The sequence below is a fragment of the Leptonychotes weddellii genome, chromosome 3 (genome assembly GCF_054177405.1).
Source record: "Leptonychotes weddellii isolate Sample4059 chromosome 3, ASM5417740v2, whole genome shotgun sequence".
Lineage (NCBI taxonomy): Eukaryota > Metazoa > Chordata > Mammalia > Carnivora > Phocidae > Leptonychotes > Leptonychotes weddellii.
Window position 1 is genome coordinate 108648369 of NC_138371.1, and position 26006 is coordinate 108674374.

The 26006-nt window shown below is 39.9% G+C and overlaps 1 protein-coding gene across 7 annotated transcripts in view; it reads right to left on the reverse strand.

The window, feature by feature from the left end:
• Positions 1-2020: 2020 nt before the first annotated feature.
• Positions 2021-26006, reverse strand: part of LNX2 (ligand of numb-protein X 2) — an 81156-nt gene continuing 57170 nt past the window's right edge. For 6 of the 7 annotated variants that reach the window (XM_081814762.1, XM_081814760.1, XM_081814761.1 and 3 more), the window contains 8 exons: positions 24817-25064; positions 23389-23588; positions 18116-18484; positions 14676-14816; positions 11044-11221; positions 7799-8030; positions 4781-4939; positions 2021-4309 (listed from right to left, as the gene is read on the reverse strand). In XM_081814762.1, the coding sequence (XP_081670888.1) occupies positions 4174-4309; positions 4781-4939; positions 7799-8030; positions 11044-11221; positions 14676-14816; positions 18116-18484; positions 23389-23588; positions 24817-25064 (1663 nt within the window). In that variant the 3' untranslated portion in view covers positions 2021-4173. The remainder of the gene's footprint in view (positions 4310-4780; positions 4940-7798; positions 8031-11043; positions 11222-14675; positions 14817-18115; positions 18485-23388; positions 23589-24816; positions 25065-26006) is intronic. The other variant, XM_081814766.1, reaches the window with a different exon arrangement.

Here is a 26006-nt window from a genome sequence, read left to right on the forward strand (position 1 = left end):
ACTCTGTTTAAGCTTTCAAATTCCAAATTAGTGCAGTCTGAATTAATGGGACCTTGATGTATTATCGCATGGGTGCTTTCGGCATGATGTACAGGCTGAAGTACCCTTAGCAGCTGAAATTCAGGTTTGTTAACTTCAAATTTAAACCATCCGCTTATCTGACTAAGGCTTCAAACACTTGAGGAATCATAAAGCAACAGCCTGCTTCAATATACAAAAAGAATGGAAACCAAGGTTGGAAGTTACAGCAATGGAATCTGCAGACCACATTGTCTTTTCGTGAGAAAGCGCAGTAGCTGGTTGGGAGTGTGAGGACTCCACTGTTTGAAAACTGCTCACAGGGCACAGGATCCTGAGAGAATAAACCCTCTAAGTCCTCCGGATTCCCTTCTTTCCACCCACAAGGCCTCCCTAAGCAGCACCAGAGACCCTCTCGTTCTGCTGACCAGCTCAAAAATAAGTGGAGCATATAATTCTCCACACCTGTGCGGGCTGTGCAGAGTGACTTCTGTCCAAAGACGACAGTGCAGAGGGAAGAGCAAGCAACTTTACTGTGGAGACACCCGACACACACTCTACTTAGGCCAGGTGGACAAGGTCAACACCAACAGCCACAGGTCATGCTGATGGTAGGCAGCCTTGCTGTACATGAGGGGAATGGCACTTTACCTGCAAACGCATCACCCCAGTCTAATCATGAGGGGGGAAGAGCAGACAAATTCCAATAGAGGGCATCCTACAACATCCCCGACCAGTGCTCAACATTGTCAAGGTCCTCCTCAGCAAGGGAAGTCTGAGAAAATGGCCCTGGCATGGGGAGCCCAAGGAGGCGTAACTAGATGTAATGTGGCATCCTGGAGGAGATCCTGGGACACAGAAAGGACACCAGGCCTACATTCTCCCTCTAGAATACCCGGGCTCTTCAGAAGATATAGAATCTCTGATATTTAATGTCCAATTTTAAAAACTGCTAGAGACAGTGATAATCAAGCACCTACCTGCAAGTTTTTCTTCTTCCTAGTATGCATCCATGACCATAAAAGTATAGTTTAATAAAACCTTTTAAAAGAGAGGAAAAAAAAGGGCTAGCCCCAGGAGGTTTGTGAAGATTTCCCAAAGAGAGGTAATGCCACTTGAGCCAGGTCAGCCCACATAGGCACAGGCGTGGTGGCAGTTCTTAAATGAGGCAAGGAGTGGGGAGGAGAAGTTACGTGAGAGATGGGGGTGGGGGCAGATGGTGAGGGGACTTTTCTGCAGCGCCAAGATCCCTCAACAGTGAAATGACCGGAGCAATGACCAGAGTTAGGGTTTGTTTTTGTTTTTTTAAGATTTTATTTATTTATTTGACACAGAGAGAGAGAGAGAGAGAGAGACAGTGAGAGAGGGAACACAAGCAGGGGGAGTGGGAGAGGGAGAAGCAGGCTTCCCACCAAGCAGGGAGCCCGATGCGGGGCTTGATCCCTGGACCCTGGGATCATGACCTGAGTCGAAGTCAGGCGTGCAACGACTGAGCCACCCAGGCGCCCCTAAAGTTAGGGTTTAGAAAGGCTGCCGATAAGAGTTCAGAGTGAGAGAGAGTGGAGATAGATAAGCGCGTGAGAAAACACAGAGTCGGGGTGCAGAAGTGAGGTTGGGTGCCTTCAGTCTGCAGACTGTGGGAGCCACAGCACCAGGGCATAAGCGGCCTTCAGAATTGCAAGGTGGCATCAGACGGGACTTACAACTCTGAGGGTACTTAGGTCAGAGCCATATAAAGGCAGATAGAGGCCTGTGGAGATTCACCCTCACACGGAGGGTAATTCTCTCGAAAGCGGGGAGTATGGGCCGGAGAAAGCTAGATGGGCAGCGTTCAAGCTACGCCTCCCACCCAATATGGCACACCCTGGCCACGCACAGAAGGGCGACTACAGGCGTGTGTGGAAGCAGGACTGAGGGTGTGGGCAGCCTGCTGGGCCATGAACAAACATAAAGATCACGTACTGAGTCAACGTCTGCTGCTTCAGAAAAGAGACAATATCACTAGTATGGAAAGGATGACTTTTATTTCCATCCTAAATGATTATCACACAATTATTTAAACACATTTGAAAAATCCTGAAATAATTTAAACCGAAGGCACAGAACAAATCAAAATATTTGAACTATTTACGTTAAGATGAGAAAATTCAAATATTTCAACAGTAACAATAAATTATGAACAAGTTTCCATCACCAAATATCATTCTGACCAAAAACTATCATGTTTTGTAATAAAACCAAATTAGCTTAAGCTGAGTCTGAGATTTCCATGATAAAAATAAAGTCGAAAAAAGTGTCTTCTTTCAAAATACTCATTATATCCCCAGGTTCAATGTAAGTATTTTATATACAACAAAGTAGCCATTGGGATATTTGTTGATGGATGGCCACGCCCCAAGAAATGATACATTCTTACAAAATGTTTAAAAAAATAGCAAAGTAGGATATAAAATTTCTATTTGGGGAGCAGGAAAAAAAAAACTTGTTCCACGTCAATTAGAATATCAAAGCATTTCAATACCAAATTGCTTCAAAAGCCAATCATCACGGAACAGTAATATACTGTATGGGGCATTCCACTGTATCTTGGTTATATGTTGACCGTACAGTGTAGCTAAGGGGTTGGACAAATCAGTAGCAATTACTATTGCCATTTCTTATTTATTCAAAAGCGGTATGTTTAAAAAAAAAAAAAAATCACTAAAAAACTAACAGGAATAATCAGTGACATGCTGCAGACACAATAAGCCCCAGCAATACAACTGCCAGTTTGAAAACAAAGTGGTCATGCTTCATAATATACTGTAGTGTTTTTGAAATACATTCTCTGATAATCAATACCATTTATTACAGAGGGCACTTGTCAAGGAGCTCAGATTCTGAACTAGGTTTCTAAGTGAAACTCTTTTCAAGTATGCGTAATATTAAGAAGGTAAAGAAATTTTGATTTTATTCGCTTCTTTATGCGTTCTTCCAAGGGACAATCAAGTGGAATGAAGGACTAACAAAATGGGCTGGCTGTAGTTTTCAAAAACATTTAGAAAAATAAGAAATAGCCTCGTGACCAAGAACTGACTGAAAGATATTAACATCTAAAACCTACTATTTTAGATAAAAATCCAGGACTTTCCAGTCTTTTTCTTGAAATAATTAAGTTCACAAGAAATAATGGGGAAAAAACAAGGATTTCTAGAACACTGAAGGCTCTTCTCGGACTGAAATAAAAAAAGTACACCTTCTCCTACACTGAGCCGTGATATAGGTGAATGTGTGTGGAATAGCAACACGGTTTTATCTTTAGTTTAACTACAGAAATCACAAAAAGCATGTCCAGCCAAGACTGCTGATAAGTACAATACAGACTCTAGAAAATGAATTTTAGCAAAATCTGCTTCAAAATTTCCCTGCATAACAAAACATTCCTTTGGAAAGGAATCTTTAATGCTTCTGGACTTCTGCAAGCAAGTGTGGCTTTTACCATCTCCAGCACTAAACTATAATTACCTCCCAAATGCCTCTGTCAATGGAAAACGTGACCTTTGATTATCTAGTATTCTAATTAATGGTACATTATTTTTTAAAAAGCTCTTTAGTAGTGTCAGACTTCCCTAAGAAATTAAAGGGGACACCAAACAGTCAGAAATACCACTTTATAAACAGTATGAAGTTTTGAAACGTTGGCACTGATGGGGAGAGAACGGGAAAGGGCTACAGCTAAACGAAGATGTATCCATTCGTGGCACCGCTGCAACAGGGGCGGCGAGGGCCACGGCCATTGGCTCCACCGGCTCCCGCGCTTGGGCACTCGGCTCACTCTGTGATTCGGCCGGGAAAACCAAGGGCCGCCCCAAGCCCTCTAAGCCAGCTGGCTGGACCGCAGCCCGCGCGCACTTCTTTCATTACTTTAGGTCACATTCTGACAACGGAGAGCCTGAATTTTGAAAACACGAGCTTACAAGGGTTAGTGGCTAAAAGAAACGCGGCTAACTGGAGGAAAGCCGTTTTACTAATAACAAAAGGACAATCTCAGTGGTTTTGGGCCCTGCAAACATCAGCTGTGTCTGTAGCTCCTAAGCAGAAACACAATCCAACGAAAGGGGTTTCTTTCCAAAGCCTAAAAAAGGAAGATGTTCGACTCACAACCGATTTCAAATCCTACACCAGGCTTCCAGGCCAGCAGGTAACTGTCAGAGTGACTTTGTTCCTCTGCTCCTTCAACATGGGAACTAGTGCGGAGTGGCTCATGCCCACCGTTGACAGGCCGTTGACGGCTACGATCATATCTCCACATCTGGCCAAAGACAAACAGAAACGGACTGTTAACTATCTTCATGCGATTAGAAAACATTATCCTAATGGAGATTTGTCTAGCATGAAATTCAGTTTCACTTAACCATCAGCTGTCGATGGTGAGGGTGTATTTTCTACTTTGCAAGACATCTGGGGCGATTTTTAAGCGGCAAGATAGTCAAAGTGATGCTTCAGTAGAGATCTGGCCGGCACATTGTTTCTGTAAAGGGCCAGTTAGTAAACAAGTATTTCAGCCTTCGTGAACCGCATGGCCTCCGTCACAATGACTCAACATCACCACTGTGGCTCACAGGCAGCCATGGAGGATGTGTAAGCAGATGAATGCAGCCATGTTCCGGGAAAACTTTATTGACGAGGAAGGACAAAGGCTGGGTTTGGAGCTGACCCCTGGTCAAGACTGTGTCCATCACAATAAACATAAATCACATTATCTGATTATCACAAGACTCACTTTAATCTTCCATCATAATAAGCAGGAGTCCCCAAGACGATGGTTTTAATGAAGAAAGGCTGATTGGTGTGGTTCTCTTCATATCCACCAACAATACTAAAGCCCCAACTTCCCAAGTAGCTTCTTCGTAAAACGATATCATGGCAGCTATGAAGGGCACTACAACGAACACAAAGATCCAGAACTAGTTAGTGCGGAGGCCTTTACACCCTGTTCACCTTTGTTGTTGTAACTCCATACTGATCACTGCGGGGAAACGAAAAAGGGCTACTTTATTTCCTTCTGAACACATTACTCTGACAACCCATTTTCTAGCACAGACTCAGTCCTAGGTAGACTGGAATTTCTCCAATGTTTTCCGGTCTTCTTTTCCCAAGTGAACACACACACACACACACACACAGAGCTAAACACACCTGGTTACAGGTTACACCACAGAAAGTCGTATAAAATGATTCTGTGCCTACGTTTGCCCTCTGCACTGTCAACAATGTCCTCAATTTGGATATCCGTCTGTATCTACAGAGTTTGTATCTACAAAACAGTGGTACAGAAGGGATCCAGTCCGGCTAATCTCAGCACTCAAATGAAAGGAAGGTAGAAAACTTTCTCTCTTTTTAATCTATGCGAGGAGTTATTTGTTGTTCTTTCCTCCTTCCCTTAAAATGCACTCATTTTAAGGGAGACGACTGACAAAATAGAAAACTCAATCTAGAAAACACTAATGAAAATCACCTCTTCCTTTCCCCCTTCCCTTTTTTATTTTTAACCAGGGACACTGAGACGCTTCAGTTAAAATGCCACTGTCAGTTGGAGGATGTGACACGTTAGAGCTTGATGAATAAAAACTTAAAAATAAAAATAGAAAAAAACCCCACCTAAATGATATAGAAAAAATCTCTCTTTATATGAAAGAAGTATCTTTCATTTTTAGATGAAATTGGATCTAGTCATCTAAGGCAAGGTTTCCTGCTTTTAATCTATTAAAAAGATTTCTTAATAAAGCCAATTCTGTAAGCGATATATGAAATGCTAGAACTTTTAATTTGGTCCAGTTTCTTAGCTTACCAGTAAGAAAGGGCTTTTAAAAAGGCTTCTGGCATAGAGCAGGGTCCCAGGCATTAGCCTGGTATTTTAGAGACGACAGAGGTTATTTTCATGATTCTGAATCTTCTGCAAAAAACAATCAAAACAACACAACACAAAACAAGTAACTGTTTTGTCTGGCACAGCCCTAGCCAACTGCAGAGGAAGAACCTCCCTTTTCAGAAAGAGCAGAGCTGCTACCGTATGTGATGTGAAACCTGCTTAAAGGAGGTTTCTGACACGTGGCCCTTCTGACATGTGGTTGTGAATACAGGTCTGCACACAACAGAAGACCCCCAAGACTCCACAGGATAGTGACCGTTGATTGACAGATACTCTTTTGATACGGGTGGATCCCAAAATAGATTTTATTCTCCTGTGTATTTTTCATCTGAAATATTCATTAGTCTTCCTGGTACACCCGAAAATGCTCTGAAGACAAGAGGTAAAGTGCCGACCGCAAAGCTAGCCTGGAAGACGAGGTAACGAGAACCAGATAAGGAGCCCCAGCGCGGCACAGCGCCAGGGTCTGCCTGGCCACCAGCAGCGGTGCGCATGTGCGCGGCCACTGCGCATGTGCGCGGCCACTGCGCAGCAGGGGAGACCACTTCTCACCCACTGGTGTGGGAGGGGGCCTTCCTGACACGCTAGGTTTCAAGTGACAGGTCAATGCACTGGGCTGAGTACTTAACAAGATAAATGAGTTCCCTCTGATGGCTGTCACCTCACCATTAGGTAGCACGTCTGCAGTTTCTTAGCAACCATTTGAATCGATCCCTACAGGTCCCTGAGACATGAAGTCTATTACAGTTTTAGGCCTTTTTAGTCTTTTTCAACCAAGAGGACAAGTCAGAAAGTTAGATGACTGACAAATGAATTCCATTCATCCTTGCTTTCTCTGCTATTCTTTATGTGAAAGTACTTTTCTTTAGTAAATCATACAGAACTATACAACTGCTAGTTATTACAAATTACATCCAAATGAAGCTAGATGGCTCAGAAACTGGCATTCCTATTGTATATTTTTATTTTAAAAAATCAGTCATTTTCATACTTGGCTCAAGAGTCAAAATGTTTCATCATAGTTCAGTTTTAGGATTCCTCTACACATTAAGAATCTAAAGTGATCTGGAAACAAAGACAGTAATACACATTCTTCCTGTCTCAATACCAAATTACACAACCCTCAGGAGGTTGCACTTTCAGGACCAGACAATGACCAATTGCAGAATGTCTTGGCAGGTGACAGTCCCGAAGCAGTGAATTCTTCACTAAGGTGGTGAGGGGCACCTATTCTTGAACACCAATGGTTTGGCTTAAACGTCCAATAAAAACCAAATTTTACATCCTGCCTTTTTAGGGAGAGTTAAAAAGATTAAGAAAGGGGTTTTGGAAAAGCTTCTGGAGTAGGGAAAGGCCCCACACTTTGACCTGGTTTTTCTGGTGAAAAGTGCACATGAAGTCTAAGCACGTATCAGAATGCACGGTGGTAAATGACAGCTTTTCTAAAGCAAGAGACTGCACATGGCTGGTCCACTTGAGAACCGTAATAGGAATGGACAGAACGGCTTTATTCATTTTTACAAACAGATACAATAAGTCTTCTTAGCCTAGTTCTTATTATTAAACTTACCTTAACTTTTAAAGAATGTTTTAATTTTTTAAAAATTCACGACCCTGAGATCAAGACCTGGGCTGAGATCCAGAGTTGGATGCTTAACTGATCCACCTAGGCACCCCTTAAATTTACCTTTTAAAATATAATATTCTAAGAAAAAAATACCATTTTCTTTTGTAACTTGATACGCCATTGCCACTTTTATCTCTGACTAGGGCCTTTTTCCCCCCTGGATGAGTGAATTTACCGTGTTACACACTGAGAAAGGTTGTCACTACGATTATTCCATGAAACCACCAAAACGTTGTCAGTACCTTGGAAGCCCAAGCCACATGACCCATGATGGGGACCAGGTGGCATCATATTCATTCTCACTGAAGGTGCCGGGCTGCTCTTCGGTGGCCTGGGATGCCTCCTCAACAATCTGGACCTCAAGTGCTTTCAGGACAACAGCAGGGGATGCGGCACTGGCTTTCAGCATAGCAACGGCCTCACTATGACTTAAATTGGTCAAATCAATGCCATTGATATTCAGCAATATATCACCTGTCCAAATGAACAAACAAGAAAAATGAGATGAGCTACCAAGTCATTATCTTCCCTGTACATCCTGTTATTTGTAATTTTTTCACTTCTCTGTCATTGTTATGATACCGAGGGAAAATCCAATTCATGGAAAACATTCCAAAACAACTCAAAACTTTAAGATAATTTCATCATATATAGGAAAAAGTGTGGCTTGAGGCACTGTGATTCGACAGGAAGTCCAAATCATTAGACCTAGGTTTGCTATGTGCAGGACCTGGGCATGTTCATTTCTCTTCTTTGGGCTTCAGTGATTTCTATAGTTCTTTTCTGCTCAAAAATTATTTGATCCTTTGCTCTTAGAAATGAATTTGTAATATATCCTGTCTTATAGTTACGCAGTTTTATACATAAAGATAGCCCTACATAGTTTGCTCAGCGCGAACATATAAGAATACTTAAAGAGAAGAGATCCTTGGGCCTACACAAAGAAATGAAACTTGTGATTTGAACATCTTCTCTTGCTTGAGGAAGAAAAAAAAGTGTTTGTTGCCCTGCCAAGTAATATAATAAAAAAAGGGCAATGAGGATTATATAAAAGTTTAGGAAGGAAAAGATTAGTTTTGTAGGTACCAAGAAAGTCTATGGAAAGTCCTTCTCTCCCAATTCATCACTGATTTTTCAGATTATGAAAACAAAACATTCTCATTGCAGAAAACCTGGAAAACAAATAAAATTACCCTAAATTCCACAATTGGGCAAATAACATTTTTTTAAAAAAAAAATAGCCTTATGAAGGTATAATTCATTCCACTCATTTTAAAGTATACAATTTTTGGTTTCTAGTACAAACACATTCTTGTGTAACCGTCACACATCATTTTTAGATCCCTCCCCCCAAGAACCCTGTATTCATTAGCAGTCACTTCCCATCTCACTGCGCACCCCCCGCCCCCAGCCCTGAGCAAACTTGAACTATTCTACTTTATGTCTCTACAGATTTGCCTATTCTGGACATTTCATATAAATGCAACCAAACATGGTCTTTTGTGACTGGCTTCTTTCACTTAGCATAATCTTTTCAAGGTTTATCCATATAGTAGCTTGTGTTAATACTTCATTCCTTTTTTTTTTTTTTTTTAAATACTTCACCCCTTTTTATGGCCAAATAACATCCATTGCATGGACATAATAATACATTGTGTTGATCCATCCATCAGGTAGTGGACATATGGATGATTTCTACTTTTTGACTACTATGAAAAATAATGTATAAGTTTTTGGGTGAGATGTACATTTTCATCTCTCTAGGAACAGAATTGCTGGGTCATGTGGTGACCCTGTTTTTAACTTTTTGAGGAACCGCTAAACTATTACCCAAAACAGTTGGACCATTTTATGTTCCCACTGGCAATGTCTGAGAGTTTCAATTTCTCCACATCTTTGCTAATATTACAATATTACTGTCTTTTTTATTATGTTCATCCTACTGTGTATGAAGTGGTTTTGATGTGCATTTTCCTAATATCTAATGACACTGAGCATCTTTTCATGTGATTTTTGGCTGTTTGTGTATCTTCTTTGGAGTAATGTCTATTCAGATCCTTTGCTCATTTAAAAACTGGATTGTCTTTTTTATTACCGAATTGTAAGAATTCTTTATGTACTCTAGGGCGCCTGGGTGGCTCAGTTGGTTAAGCGACTGCCTTCGGCTCAGGTCATAATCCTGGAGTCCCTGGATCGAGTCCCGCATCGGGCTCCCTGCTCGGCAGGGAGCCTGCTTCTCCCTCTGACCCCCCCCCCCACCTCATGTGCTCTCTCTCTCTCTCATTCTGTCTCAAATAAATGAATAAAATCTTTAAAAAAAAAAAAAATTCTTTATGTACTCTAGATAGGAGTCCTTTGTTAGATATAATGATTTGCAAATATATTCTTCCATTCTGTGGGTTATCTTTTCACTTTCACTATCTTTTTGCTTTCTTGTGGTGTCCTCGGTAGCACAAAAATTTGTGATTTTCATGAAGTCCAGTTTATCTATTTTCTTTTTTGTGTTGCATGTGTCTTGATGTCATATCTAAGAAAACCACCGACTAATCCATTACCTAATCCAAGGTCATGAGGATTTATGCTCGTGTTTTTCTAAAAGTCTTAGCTCTTACTTTTAGGTCTTGGATCCACTCTAAGTTAATTTTTATATATGATGGGAGGTAGGGATCCAACTTCATTCTTAGAAAAATAGCTTTTAAGACTCACTTTCCCATAGGAACAAACCAAGTGTATGGAGAATGCTCTTTTCACTACTACCACCCCTACCTCTACAAATTGTACAGTACTGGTGGGGGGTAGGGGGGGGCAGGGAATGTGAAATTATGAGTGAGTTAATCCCTAAAACTATGCCTTTTTATTAAGATTGTCTTCCACTCGGGGCGCCTGGGTGGCTCAGTGGGTTAAGCGACTGCCTTCAGCTCAGGTCATGATCCCAGGGTCCTGGGATCGAGCCCCGCATCGGGCTCCCTGCTCGGCGGGGAGACTGCTTCTCCCTTTCCCACTCCCCCCGCTTGTGTTCCCTCTCTCGCTGTGTCTCTCTCTGTCAAATAAATAAATAAAATCTTTAAAAAAAAAAAAAAAAAGATTGTCTTCCACTCTACCTCTTCTGTGAGACCCCTCCTACATAGGTACTTTATCATATAAGTAACATCTGTTATTTTAGTGAGATAGTCCTTCAGAGTATCCAGTCTGCCAGGATATGAGAAGCGTTAATCTTTTAGAAGGTCTTTTCCAACATAAAATAATCCAATGATCTGAGTAAACATTAGAAAATAATGGAGACCTCATCAAACTGCAGCAACTTTCCTTCACATTAGGCATTTTCCTAACCTTATAGAGAGGTTTACACTTACATATGGAAGGGACATTTTAAAGGATTAAAAAAAGTCATGTTTAACAGAAAATTTTGTAGATACTTGTTATTTTTTAAAACATGAACTGAATGAAGGGAGAAGATGTAGCGAAACTGGTCCTGACCCTATCTTACCTCTCTTGATGCGGCCATCACGAGCAAGGCAGCCATGAGGTGGCACACTGGTCACAAAGATGGGCAGTTCACCACTCTTACTTCCTCTGCCCCCAGCCACTGTCATTCCCAGGGACTCGTGTGGTTCCTTCTTTACAGTAATGTGTTTTTCTTGGCATGTAACACACTGCGTAAGATCCTAACACATGAGAGGAAAATTTATTGGATAATACATAATACATAGCTGAAGTAAGGTAAAGTAAACTGAAGGAAAAAGTACCATGGCAATGATAAAGTCATTTTTAAAATCACTTACTATATAAGTAATACACAGTTCTTCATGGTGCAAACACGACACCAAACACCGGGGATCACAATGTCAAACTTTGGACTGCTGTATTTTCATATGACTATTTATGGAACGGAAAAAACTCAGGACTGTTGACATATGGAAGTCAAAATAAAATAAGCACATCATTTGTGTAATTATCTTGGGCTCCAAGATATGATCAATTCTACGAAAGTAAATAATGAATTTATTCTGAATGCATTCTGATTCTGAAGACAAGTCAATTAATTTTATTTCCATCTCTCTCTTCCATTCTTTGAAAGAAATGTTGACAGAATAGAACAAAAGTAAAGTGAGGATTTCATTAACTGCCAGAAAAAAGCTACAGATCTATCTTCTGTTTCTTAATAATGAGGATTATCAGAATGCTCAGTCATGAAACAGGTGCAAATTGATCTTCAAAACCTTCATGGAAAGCCATAAGGATATGAAATAACTGACTTTTTTCATTAATGAAGAGAAAAAATTCCCAACAAACTATGCTCTCAGGAAAAAGCAATTTTTACTGACAGTTATTGTTGCTACTTATGGAGACACACCTAGAAGAAAAGGAGAATTTAAAACATCACCTTTCTTTTTAATTAGAATGCAATAAAAAACAAGGTGTACATATGCAATATCAACATTAAAACAGCAATAGTAACTACCATGTATTGAAGATTTACATGGTAAATGGCTTTACATGCATTATTTCATTTTAATCTTCACAATGGTCCTGAATGTAAATCCTATTGTTGGCCCCATTTTACAGATGAGGGAACAGCCTTAGAAAGGCTGTTTTGTGATTTGCCCCACACTATACAGCTATATGTGACTACACTCGGATTTGAACTGATTCAAGTTAAAAAAATTATATACGCACACATATATAGTATGTGTATATACATATACATGTATTCATATATGGTTTCTGTATGTGCATACAGCACGATGCACTACGTATATACTGGTTATATGCATCCACACTACAAGGGCACTAACCCCTTAAATGTAACATGGAAGTTAATGTCTCAAAAGGTTCCTAACACTTATCAACTATAAGAGCATATTATAGATAATAACTGTTAACACGATTAACAATATCAACAATAGAACTAGATGAATTCTATTTATAGAACTATAACATTTCCTTTAGTGACACTACTTCAGAGCGGACAGGTACCTGTCTGTTAATCGAGCCCTGGAGCTGCAGGTGCACCTGCTCTTCTCTGGTCCTGTAACCCATACTCTTAAAATTTTATTAAGGGAACTACTTATAGTCAACAGCCTAGAGTTCCTAGAATTTTGACCTCGTAGAAAACCTGTAAACAGCTAAAGGCGGTATGCTAGCCTTATGACATCTATGTTAGCATCCTTCAAAATTGGGCAAGACCCACGTTATTATGAAGACAATCCAGGTAAACTCAGCGGTGAGTACATTTATTTCAACAGTTTTGGCTGTCAGGTATTTAACCAATTAGAGGTGGTTGTTTTATTCCTCTATATGGCTGAGATGTATGCATCTTAGCAAAACTTCACAGATTACACTTGGTACACTTCACGGAAACTTCTAAGGGCTAAACACTGTATGAATGTTTATCCAAGCAGTTATGCAGAGGCTTAGTAGTAGACTAACGTGCACTTTAATTTTTAACAATGATTATCCTCTGAACAGGCTCTTTTGGTGAATCTGTGTTTGTTTTCCCTAGGAGACCTTTATTTTTCTAAATCAGGACTTGGCATAACAAATGCTATATGTTAACATTAAATTGTTAAATTAATGCTTAAAAGTACATTTCATGTGGTTGTTCCAACCAATCAGGTTTGTAGAGTACCTAGAATAAGAATTCAGCATCGCTATTTAAAACACTACCACATAAAATTAAAGAATAAGAATTAGTAAAAAGAAAAATATATGTGCCTAAAACAAATAAAATGAGATAAACAGTTCTCTATACGAATGTTGAAATGATTAGTTTTTAAAATGTCTTAAAATTATAGTGTCTTCGGACACCCGTATTTCAAATTACTGTAGAATTCATTGATATAAAAGATTCAATGATCAACTTTTGCCTTACATTATAATTCTTTAGGAATATGTATATATACGTAACTTGCAAAGCGAGGACCAGCTATATGAACAACTCCTATTCAAATTCCTTTTCGAAACAATAACTGCTTTTCATAGCCATCATTGTGAAAGGAAAATTAGAGGTTTCCTTCACACATTTCATCTTCTGTTCAAAAATAAGAACAAGTTTGTGGTTATAATTTCTTAGAAGTATTAACTGAACCAAAGACCAGTGACAAGTCTATACTTCAGCTCAGAAAACCAGATAAACCCAATGGGCCGAAAACACTTGTGCCTTTAAGCGATGCTTTCTTGGGCACCTGTGACATTCCAGAGGTACTCTCTCAAATTGTACTTACATTAAGAATCCACTTTAAGCTAAATATGAGCTTCTAAAGTCATTCTCCTTAAGTAAAATTAAATTGCTTTACTAAATAAAAACTTATTTATTGGTCTACTTAAAAACTATAGGAAGTTTCCTATGTGCAATTTTCACACAGTTGGTAAACAGCATTGTTTTAAAATGTCTGGCCTAGTGGAAGTTGAGTTCAAATGAAAGATCAAATGAAGTAAATAATACTGAGAACACAGTGAAGTACCACTGTTTTTTGATTTCTACTGATTTCTACATCTGAAGTGAGACAGCATCAAAATTCTTAGCATAGATAAATGACCTAGGAATATATTATAAAAGTAGTGAAATAGTAAAGATGCAGCAAAAAGCTCAACATAAGGGAATTTAAAATGATTTAGGGTAGTATTCCTATAAGCTATAACATAAAGAGAAACGCTTTACATGCTTTGCATGTACCCTATCAGAATGTATGATTTATGCTTAATATTCACATAGAGAATTCTGTTGTTGTGGGCAACCTGCCCAACTGCTAAGTATGGACTTGTCGATCATTGTCTTCGTTATGCTTTTTCAATCACATAACCAATTGTTACATTTGAATGAGCAAACCAAGATAAATCCCACTTTAAAGGAGGACCAAACAAAGAAGTTCTTCTAGAAGATCAAATACTTCTCATCCATCACCTGGCAGAGGGAACTTCTTATTAAGAAACCACCCCTACTGGCTGAGGAACTGAGACTGTACAGTGACTCTCCAGGCAGCCCAATCCACATTTCACCTCCCAAACACTTGAGTGCACCTTCTCCAACAGAGTAACAGCCCTCATTTAAATCTTACCAGCTTGTAACAAGGACCCTTGAGGGTAGATGAATGAAAACATGCAAACACAACGCCTCACCTTATGTGAGCTGGGTCTGTTGTTATACAGCGGCTGTGCATGATGCTGGCTGCTACTCTGAGCTCCTGCGTCTCGGACAGGGTTACCAGGCTGGGATTTCCCTGGTCTAGCAATTGTTAAATCCACCCTCTCTCCACTAGCCTAGAGAAAACACACATACATAACCACCAGTCATTAACAATGCTTCTCACTTAGAAAATTATAGGGAGTGTAATTTTCAGTGCACTTTCATCACTGTACCAGAGCCTCACCTGAGTGGTGACTGCAGGCACCTGCTGGGTGTGGGCGGGGAGGGAGTTCATTTCAGGAGCTTTACAACTTCTGCAGTTAAAACACCCACACACAGGCCTCTTGGGTAGGCCCTCCCTAACCCTGGAAATACCAAGGACATAACCAAAGCAAAGCAGTCAAAGGGTAACTGAAGGGTAACTGTCTTTCCGTACTTCTTTCCCCTGCAAGACTGACCTTGGCACTGAGAGAAAGAGAGCAAAGGAAAGAAGATAAAAGGAAGAACTGATTCAAAACTGGATTAGAACCCTTTGTGACTTCTGAAATAAATTCCAGGGTGGCTACTTTGAGAGTGATAATCAATGAAACTATGTACAGCTTTGTTTCTGCTTGCTACAGGTTTAAATTAAAAATAGGATATCAGCTGAAACAGTCCTGAAAAGAATGATAACAAAGGTCCTGTAAAAGGAGATTAGTATTTATATACACTGCATACTGTGTGCGTATATATATCACACACGTGCACACACACATAAATGTTATGTTAAATTATTTTAGAGGTTATGACTACCACCTTGAATTTAGAGGTCCATTATCTGTATTTATAGATCTATATCTGAAACACAGATTCACATCTATTGTATTTTTTAAAGCTATTTTATCTTTGCTTTTAATGTACAGCCCTGATCTATTTGATGCTGATTCTTGGTCATGACTACAAGTTCTCAAGTCTACTATTATTCCTACGGTAAAATCTGACAGCCTGCTTTCAAGAAGCTGTGGTGGAAAGTAGAACCCTCCCCCATGATTATAGTCAATAATGTTAAGAAATCACTCCCTTTTCAGTTCTCAAGTTGGGAAATGAGTGAACACCAATTTTTTTAAAAGATTTTATTTATTTATTTATTTGAGAGAGAGAGAGAGAGAAAGAGCAGGGTGGAGGGGCAGAGGGAGAGGGAGAAGGCAGTTCCCCGCTGAGCAAGGAGCCCAATGTGGGGCTCGATCCCAGGAGTGACCTGAGCCGAAGGCAGCCGCTTAACCGACTGAGCCACCCAGGGGCCCAAGTGATAACCAAACTTAAGGCCCTATTAAAAATCATTTACTTATTCAAGCATTTCATTAAACCAGTTTCAGATAATTCTTCAAAATAACTGAAAGAGTAACACTTCACATGTGGCCAGAGTCTGGGGACTTGATCTAACGGGTAAATGCCAAAGTAGAACATTTAGAATCCTGATATTTGAGATCCTGACACTTCCAATTATTAGATCACACAGTGTGAAGGGTGAGGAGCCCCTTTGTGATCTCATTTCAATGTACAGAATTGTTTGCTTTATTGCGTTAACACTCACCACCACCAAATACTCTATAATCAGTAATTCAGCTTTGTTGGAAGGCCGCTGCTTATGCAAACCCATTAACATTAACAAACAAATCCCTGATCTTTCTTGATTTCCTGAAAGACAAAACTCTGGGCATGTGATGGAAGTGGACATATAAGCTTTAAACGATGGTTCTACATTTCGGTTTAGGCTAGTTTTAAATAGACAGCACATCGAACACTTCAGGGTTTCAAATACAACAAAAGAATTCTGTTAAAGTCAAGATTTTGAAAAATGCAGGATGCCTAAATGACAATACCTGTATTTCATAAAAAAGTGGCATGCCCTATTGCTGGGAGTATATATTGGTATGATCTTTCTAGAGGGAAGTTTAGCAAAATGTCTTAAACTTGAAAACAAAACATTGAAGTCGGTCAACAGGGGAATGATTAAATAAGTTTTAGTACAACATGCCTACTATACAGCTCTATCATGATGAGTCTATTTTCAGGGTAAGAAGTCCACAACACTGCTGACGTAAAGAAAGGTTGGCAAACTGAGAATGTGCAAGATGAGTGCACGTGTAAGTATCTATGTAAATATGTACCTATTTATTTGCAGGCCTGTACAGAAAAATTAATGATGTTCTCCAAAACATTAACGTCGCTTTCTTATGAAGTTTAGATTGAATGTGATTTTAACTTTATTTTCTATATTTTGTCTTCATTAGACATGCAGTACATGTTACTTTTAGAATCTAAAACAGTAAGATTTAGTTTTTTTCACAAAGACACTTGAGCAATATATTTGATATTATATATATTATAAGGTATCTGTATCCTATTTTTTTAAACCTCAAGTCTGTGACATGAGACCAATGCCTGAATCTCCCTCCTAATGCAATATGGCTACTGGGTGTGTGTGGGGGTGTGTGTGTGCGTGCGCGCGCGCCAAGTGTGTGTGTGTGTGTGTTCTTATGGTTATAATGAACCAAAAATTTGTGAAAAGGAGTAAGTTAAATGGGATTGAGATTGGGTTTTCTTACACAGTAGCTTAAATCTTGTTATTCAATTCTGTCTACTATACACATTTCTCAGTGACTATCAACCTACTTTAATTCCTGATGCTCGATTATGTTAATGCTTGGTTTCCTTTATGTAAGAGTGTTTTCTTGTGTTTACTTAAAAAAACAAAACAAAACAAAACAAAACAAAAAACCACACACATCTTTGTTTCAACTTTATCACCGTAGGAGATACCCATATCGTTAAATGCTGTGGCAGGTTACAGAACCAGAAGATCTGCTCTGGATGATTTTCTACTTTATCTATATTAATGCTCTTATTGAAAAAAAATTTTTTTTCCAATAATAACAGTATATATACTGTAAGAACACAAGTTACGATGTGTTTGAAATGCTCTGAATGCTTTATAAAAAAGGCACTATAGAGATAAAGAGTTATTCTTAATAAAAAATTATTTTCCCCCACTTGTATGGAGCTGAAGCAGAGAGGGAAAGTTACGACAGGAGGTAAGAACTTTGGAGCCACAGCTCCTTCAAGCTTCGCTTATCTCACCTGTTAAATGTGGACACCCCCGTTTTTATGTCTGGGCCTAGGCGGAGCCCAGGGAGCAAATGAAAAACCCATGTGAAAATGTAGAGCCTTCACTGTATGTAAAGAGCAAGGCTGAACGTCCATAGGGATACAGTTTTCCAGAAAGGATTCTACCGGTAATGAAGTTATACTATTGTGCATTTTGAAGGATTTTGGAGCCATGTTTGATTTCCCCATGAAATATCAAATATCCCGGGGACTCTCATGTTATGAAAACAGACATCGATATACGGTAATAAAGGCTGAGCATTTGGAAAGAACATCTGGCGTGTACCTGAATGATCTGGGCGGCAAGCTCAGGGGTCCCATGCTTCAGGTCATGTCCATTGATGGCGAGCACTCGGTCATTGCTGCTCAGCCTTCCGTCCTGTGCAGCCAGCCCCCCCTCCAACAGGTCAAGAATAAAAACGCCTGCCTCATCGGTCCTTCGTACGAGTTTAATGCCAAGCTGTTCACCAGAGTCCCGTTTGTGAAGGACCACGTGGAAGACCTCTTCCCGTGGAGAGCTCCCATCGGGGTGGCTGTACGTCCGGTTCCCAAAGCGCCTCTCTCGCAGCACGGTAAGGTGCAGCGTGGTGCAGGGCTGGGAGAGGGCGGCTCTGGCATAGTTGTGAGATACATTGCTGATGTTATAGTTGTTGACCTGGAAGACAAGAATTATGACCAAAGTGTGACGATCTTTTATTTTCTCAACTTGTAGAAATGTTTATATACTATTTCCAAAAGAAACTAACTTTGGAAAATGACATAGTCATTATTTACAAAGAAAAGCACTCCAAAGATGTTGTACAATACACAGTTCCTAAGCTTCACTCACAATGACTAGCATGAAGTAGAGAACGGCAGTTAGCATCTCAGGCTTCAGTGATAGTGTTGAATCAGAGTCCTTGGTTCTGCCACGTGCTAGTGGGACGGATGTCTGAGTGTCCCCTCAGAGGTGAGATGGGTTTACTCTCCACTTCACGGGACCAGGAGGAGAATGCAGAGACAGCAACAGCATATGGCACGGGCTAATAAAATACTAGTTCTAGTAGAAGAGAAACTAAGTTCTATTGGATTGAAGTGGCTTTTCCAAATGAAAAACACTTAAGCTGGAAAAAATACACTGAGTTTTATTTTAAGGACATTCCAGATACACAACCTGATCTCAGATCAGTGATTTTTTACTTCAAAGAAAAGCAGGTAATTACAGTTTCACTCTTAAGTGTTCAGCACTCAAGTGTAATATCTAATACAATAAACGTAACTCAGTACTCACAGAACATTTATTTACTAAACCTTATGGCCCTGAAATGAGTACAGTGACTGACCTTGGACATGTAACATCACTAAGAAAATACACCCAGCTTCCATTCTTCATCTAGTCAGAGGAAGGGGTTGGCACAATTCTTAGTATTTATCACAATTAGAATTCCTCTCTTCATCTGTCTGAAACAACAGTGAGGGGGAAATCAACATTCTCTGAGCATTGGTTATGTGGCAGGCTCTGGGTTAGGTGTTTGTGGTCACCCAAATCCTTCAATCTTTTTCACATGAATCTATGTTAAGGAAGGCCTTCCCCCTTCCTATTCATCTAGGGTTGACAGTTTTGAGCACTACTAACTTGAATTTTGTTGATTTGGGCCTGTTGACATCTTTTAAAATTCAGGCATCAAATATCATAGATATCACACACAGACTTGCTATTCTCCCAAGTTTGCAACATCTGTGCATTTGGTCGCCATCCAAATCCTCGATTAAAAAGTTGAATAACACAGGGTCAAGAACAGAACTTCAAGGTGGCTCCTAAAAAACCAGCCTGACATGGATCTGTTAGTCAAAACTCATCATTTCTGGTTATTCAGCTAAAAAGCCACTTATCTCTAGGTTTTTATTTTTCTATCTTAAATTCTCATCTATCAAATGACTTTACAAACATCTGGCCGAAATCCAGCAATAGCCATGTGCAAGTATGTAGCTTCATATCATCTCTGTGATGTGGGCTGTGGAATATCCTACAATTAGAAGATTTTCCCTTCACAAATGTGTGGTTGCCAGTGAAACTCAGAGAAAGCAGAGACCAAATAAAATACTGTTGCTAGATTTTGTAAAAATAGCACCAACATAGTAAACTCTACCAAATCTTTAGCTAAATATATTTTGTACCAATGCAGTCAAGACATGACTGCAATTCTTTTCCTTCAAAACCAAAAGGGAATAAATCGCTGACAACTCAGATCAAACTGAAAATACCTACTCTTTTTTTTTTTTAAGTATTATGTATGTTAATTACCATACATTACATCGTTAGTTTTAGATGAAGTGTTCCATGATTCATTGTTTGCGTATAACACCCAGTGCTCCATTCAGTACATGCCCTCTTTAATACCCATCACCAGGTTAACCCATCCTCCCAACCCCCTCCCCTCTAGAACCCTCAGTTTGTTTGAAAATGCCTACTCTTAATAATGTTCTAAAATTTATATTATTTTTAATAGTGATATTGATGTAATCTCTTAGAGTATTTCTCTTCAAACTGCTCAAAATGCTGCACAGCAAAAGGCCCTGAGGGTATACGGTTCTCCTTTTCAAAGAAGTTATTTAATAGAATAACGTGTGTGTGTGTGTGTGTGTGTGTGTGTATCAGGTGGGAAAACCAAAGCTACACACTGTTACTGCATTTAGTTTGCTAAACTAAAAGCACAGGCTAGCTAGCTCTTTGGTCTGTAATTAAACCATTTTAATGACTCTAAGGTATTTTCAAATTGGCTCACAGTATTATTTATGCGGCTTATACGAAGTGGAAGATAACCCGGCAGTAAAAAAACACCAAGTAGCCTTCTTTCCAAGTGTCTCCTTTTGAATGACCATAAATACTTCATATTTGGACAAGTGGTGTGGCTTTACTTACTGGCTCCAGCATACCAGCCAAAGGCCAATGAGAAGTCAGGCCCACAACAGGAGAGACCCTTTGTGAATTCACTAATCAGGTTATGTGCTCATAGTTTTCTTATCAATTTGAAATCATTAAACTTGATTTTAGGTTGCCATTATTAGAGTTATTAATATGTATGCCTCCATAAACAATAATAATGCACTGGAATTACTACAGTGCAGATTTATAGCTTTGAGCTAATTCCCCAAATTACAGCCAATAATTTCAGATAATTAGATTTTTATTTGAGGTATATGGATTCAGTTATGCTATTAAACAATTCTCCAGAGCAGACCGGTAAAAAAGCCTACAGACGAAATATATTAGCAAACAAAACCCAAAAACTGACCTCAATTATACTCAAAGAGATGCAAATAAGAACAAAGCATTTATTTTTACCTTTAAAATTCAGAAAAAGAATGAGAAATGTGTAAAAATGTTAATATCCAATGCCGACACACACTGCTGGTAGCAAAGAACAAAACACAAAAAAATAAATGTATACTCAAATTATAGCCAGAAAGGCCAGAAGTGGAGGAAAAAAGAACACTACGTAAGCTGCAGAAAGGGCAATCTGGTTCTTTTGGTCTTGGCCACCAGGGTGTCAAAATACAGGGTAAGGTGTCCAGAGAGCTGTGCCAACCTCAGAGTACTAATATAATAAAATGACATCAAATACAGTAATGCCGTAAATAGCTAGCTATGCTTGGATCAGAAAATGGATTTTATATAAGCTGGATTAGTTAGGCTTCCTGTATTCTCCTATTTCCTCTTAGGATTTAGTAAAGAACAAAACACTGGAAGTTCTGTCTGTGTCAGCCAGACTAAGTGCAATGAAGGAGGGGAGTGTTGAAGCGGAAATAATATACTGCAAGAGGCAGAATACAGATGGGAATGCAAAGCCAGGAGCCCCGAAAGGAAAGGTCAATCCTTGCTGCTCTGGGAACTTAGTCTGTCTTTTTTCCCCATCTGGACATTTCTTTTGAAGAGCTAAAAATCCTAGAGGTTCTAAGTTTTGTTTTGATGAAGGAGACAGCTATTCCCGATAGGATATTATATCCAAATCCACTCTTTTATTGATTCAGCAAGTACTTCCTGGGCACTTACTCCAGGCACAGCACAGTGGGAGGTCTGTACCATAATACGTACCATTAAGGTGGCGGCAATCACCATAGAAAGACAGTGCATTTGAATACTTCTCTGTGACTGATGATGTGTGAAGTGGTGAAGGGAAAAGCAAGGAATGTTGTGGGCACCTAAAGTGAGGAGAGGTCTGAACAGGTGAAAATGGCAGGGTGGGGCTTTCAGGATGAAGGTGGCGAAGCTGCAGCACAGTGGGGACAGGCTGGAACGTGGGAATAAGCTGTCTGGAGAGAAGCAAGGAGATTGCTAGGTCTGGTTTCTCTGCTAGATTATAAATTCCATGAGTGCAGGGGCTGCTTTCTGCGCTTAATTGTATCCTCAGCTCCGAGCACCATGCCTATAACATTTCAGCAATACACAAATGGCTATGGCTGAAAGAAAAAGAAAGGGTTAAGGTTGAGGTGACAGACCACAGATGACCCTATTAGATTAATCAGTCTAAACTTGATTCTCTGGTCAAATCTTCCCAAGGAAAGCAGAGTCACAGATGTATTAATCTGGCAATGGTCGCGCCGGATTTCAGAGCAGAGAGCGGGGAGGCAGGGGTGTTGATTCTACTGGGTTAGACGTGAAGCAGTGAGGGCGCAGACCAGAGAGGTGGCTGGGAAAACGGAAGGGGTGAATACCAACAGACTGTGGGGAAGGACTGAACGGTGAAAGAGGCAAGAAGTCCTTGAGCTTGGGTTCCTAGAAGACACCTTTTCTCATTCATGACTATTTCTTCTCTCCTAAATATCCATTTTTTTTTTAACTTCAAGTATCACACTTATCTGGGTCATATATGCAGGCCAATTTTCACATAAACTCTCGTCCTATATAGGAAAATTCTGGCCATCCCCACACCCTCAGTGTCAACATGCCCTCTAATATAACAGCATCTTGTCCTAAGCTAGTTCTTTTGTTGGAGTAGCTTTTTCTCCTTAAAGAGAAGAGGGAGAGGGTAGCATCAAGGGTTAGTGCAGAGTCAGGTTGTTTGTGGAGGAGAGCAAATTTGAGAGCCACAGCCAACAAGAGGTGGCCATGATTTCTAATTCTACCTTAAGTTCAATGGTATAAGTTTTAAGTAACTTGTGCTGCATGATCTGTCTTTTCTAGATTACAGTAATCAGTGGAGAGAAGGATAAGTTAGACAATGAAGCTAACGGATGGTACACTGGACTAGGGATACAGCCAAGGGGACAAGAGAATTTAGCAGTGAAGGTGGCCCTGAAATAGCCAACCAAGCCAGGAAGAATCCAGCTGGCCCAAAGAGCCAAGCACTGAGCTACACGTGGGATCAAATTTAAGACAGGGAGAAAAAAAATACATTCCATGTGCTTGGGGAAGTAGAGGAGAAATTACAGATAAATTCTGATCTGTTTTGCATATAAAAAACAGTAAAACTTACCTTTATATAATTCAGGTTCTGCAGTACCACAATTTCCTAAGTTTTAAATTTATGAATAAGAGCAAAAAAGATGCAAGTTAACAAAATAATTTAAAATTGATACCTGAAGAATCTGGTCTCCAGCAAGGAGTCTTCCATCTCTGGCGATTACCCCATCCCGATAGACTTCCTGGATAACAATGTTAATCAGTGGCGTTTCATTGCCGCCCACAATGCTAATTCCTAACTGAATATAAGGACTAGACCGGTGAATTTCAATCGTGGTAATTTCGCCTTCCGGTAAACTAACTGGCTGTTGCGTAGCTGCCAAGTTAAAAATGAGAGAGAGAAAAATAGATGGAAAGAAAAACGTTTTATATTTTGATGATCTTCAGGTAAGTAAGTTATCATCTATCATTAGTTATCAACTTATGTTAATAGATGATTAATAACAAAGCAATACCACTGGATAAGAAAAACAGAATGACAAAAAACATCTATAGGTTAAGATTACCAAAACACTTCCTCTTCTAAAGGTGATCAGTAAATAATCAACAAATAACCACTATGTATCAGATCACTAGGGATGACACAGTGATCTGATAAAGAAAAATACGGACAATGTCATCTTGTTCTAATTGATCAGAGAAAGTTTGACCCATGAAACAACTGTAAATAATGCAAGGCAGTACATTAAAAAAAAAAAAAAAAAGACGAACTCTGTGGTATACAATCACCATAGTGGTTGACAAAGTAACCACATTAAGCTCTAAGAAGAGGAGGGTCTTGATCTGAGCATTAGGAGATGGAAAAAGTGTTATAGCCGTGGTCGGGAAAACTTGGAGTTGTAGCAAAATTTCGAATGTTCATAAGAGAAAATCATATTTAAAAGTAAGACGTAGGGCCAACTATCAAGATATGCCCAAGATCTATGACTACAGACTCTCTGCCTATTTGCTGGTGGGTCGTGCAGACAGATCAGTGGCTGCTACCAAGGACAGTAGTAGTCAGAAGCATGGCCTTGGAGTCAGACACCCACACAGCCATTTCCTGGCTCTCGGACTATGACCATTGATTTCTCAAGACTCAGTTTCCTCACCGTTAAAAGAATCCACTACTGGTACAAGCATTTAATCAGTTAATATATGTCAAGTGCTTGGCACAGTGCCTGACAGAATAAGCACCTAGGCTGAGGTATTACTTTTGTTGTTCTCGATGTTGTGGACTTCTTAGTCAAGAAGCAACAGGCTTCAAAACAAACAAGAAGCAGCCTATTAATGGCCAGTGAATTCATGGACTACAACGGAAGAGGGGCAGGGGGGAGGATAACCAGCCTCGGGGTAAGATTCACCTTCTGTTTCTAAACTGGAAACTGTTAGAACTGTACACTTAAAGGGTGAATATGCAGTATGTGAAGCCTATCTCAATAAAATTATTTTCTGCAGAGGGAAAAAAAACGCATGTCGGGAAAGTAATAGGGAGTAGTGGGAGGAAAGGAAATGTCTGATTTGCAAACAGAGATGAAAGCCAAAGCAAGGTGAAGAGCACATACTGTCAGTGGCTGCGTTCTCCTCGAAGGCGGGATTGTCCAGGCCAGGCTCCTCAGTCCACGCAGGAAGAGACGCCGACGTCACATTGCGCTCAGCAGGCTCCGTGCCTGTCCCTGAACAGTCCGTTTCAGGTGATAAAGTACCTGGTAGATCTATTATAGTGGTTCCGTTTTCATTCTCAATCTCTGTCTGAGTTTTACCAGTTTTCCTCCTCTCTAGGGCAAGTCTCTGATGAGAAGCTCCAGGACATCTAGAAAGAGACCATCAGGTGGTTCCCAGATGATTTGAAAGGAAAAATGACTAATAGCTTGTGCTACAACAACAGAATAGCCATGGCTTCGATGCAAAACTCACCAAGAGGGAATCCACAAGTAGTACGTAATTCTGATTTTAACCTCTGCTCAAACGAAGTTCCTACCACACTGCAGAGCTAATTTAAAACAAGGCATAAGGCACAGTGGCTTCGTGCGTATTTCAAAGAATACTTCAATAAAAAACTGTATTCAGATATATACTAGTACTAGAAATATACCAGTACCAATATTTGCTACACTGCAAATATTATTCTGACATTCTGATTACATAACCCTTTTTGCACAGGTGAAACGGCTTAACCACAGGAGTGGAAACAGCAGACTTCTTCCACAACGGGCTCTTGCATCCCGACTTGACCTTGAGTGACACTGTGTCTTTCCGCTCTCACGGCCAAGGATACACATCCATTTATTAGTGAGTAGCAATACTCACTAAGCTCTGCCACTTGCAGGAAAGCATGGCAAAGGCCCAAGAGGTTGCGTACAGTGGTCTTGCATCTAGCGCTGCAGACTTCATTCAATGACAATATTTTTAACAATCTAAAATTTCATTAAAAATTAAGTACAGGATTAAATTCAATGAAAACTGAAAGCTATCCCTTAACTGTAAAAGTAATATATTTCCCCTCACAAACTAAGATAAGCTGTGGGTTTCAAGTTCTTCAGAAAGATCATTATAGAATTTCTTTATTCAGTTTTTTCTCATTCCTTGTTTTCTCATCGCCTTGTTAAGAAAGGGGACAACTGGGGGCGCCTGGGTGGCTCAGTCGTTAAGCGTCTGCCTTCAGCTTAGGTCGTGATCCCAGGGTCCTGGGATCGAGCCCCGTATCGGGCTCCCTGCTCTGCGGGAAGCCTGCTTCTCCCTCTCCCACTCCCCC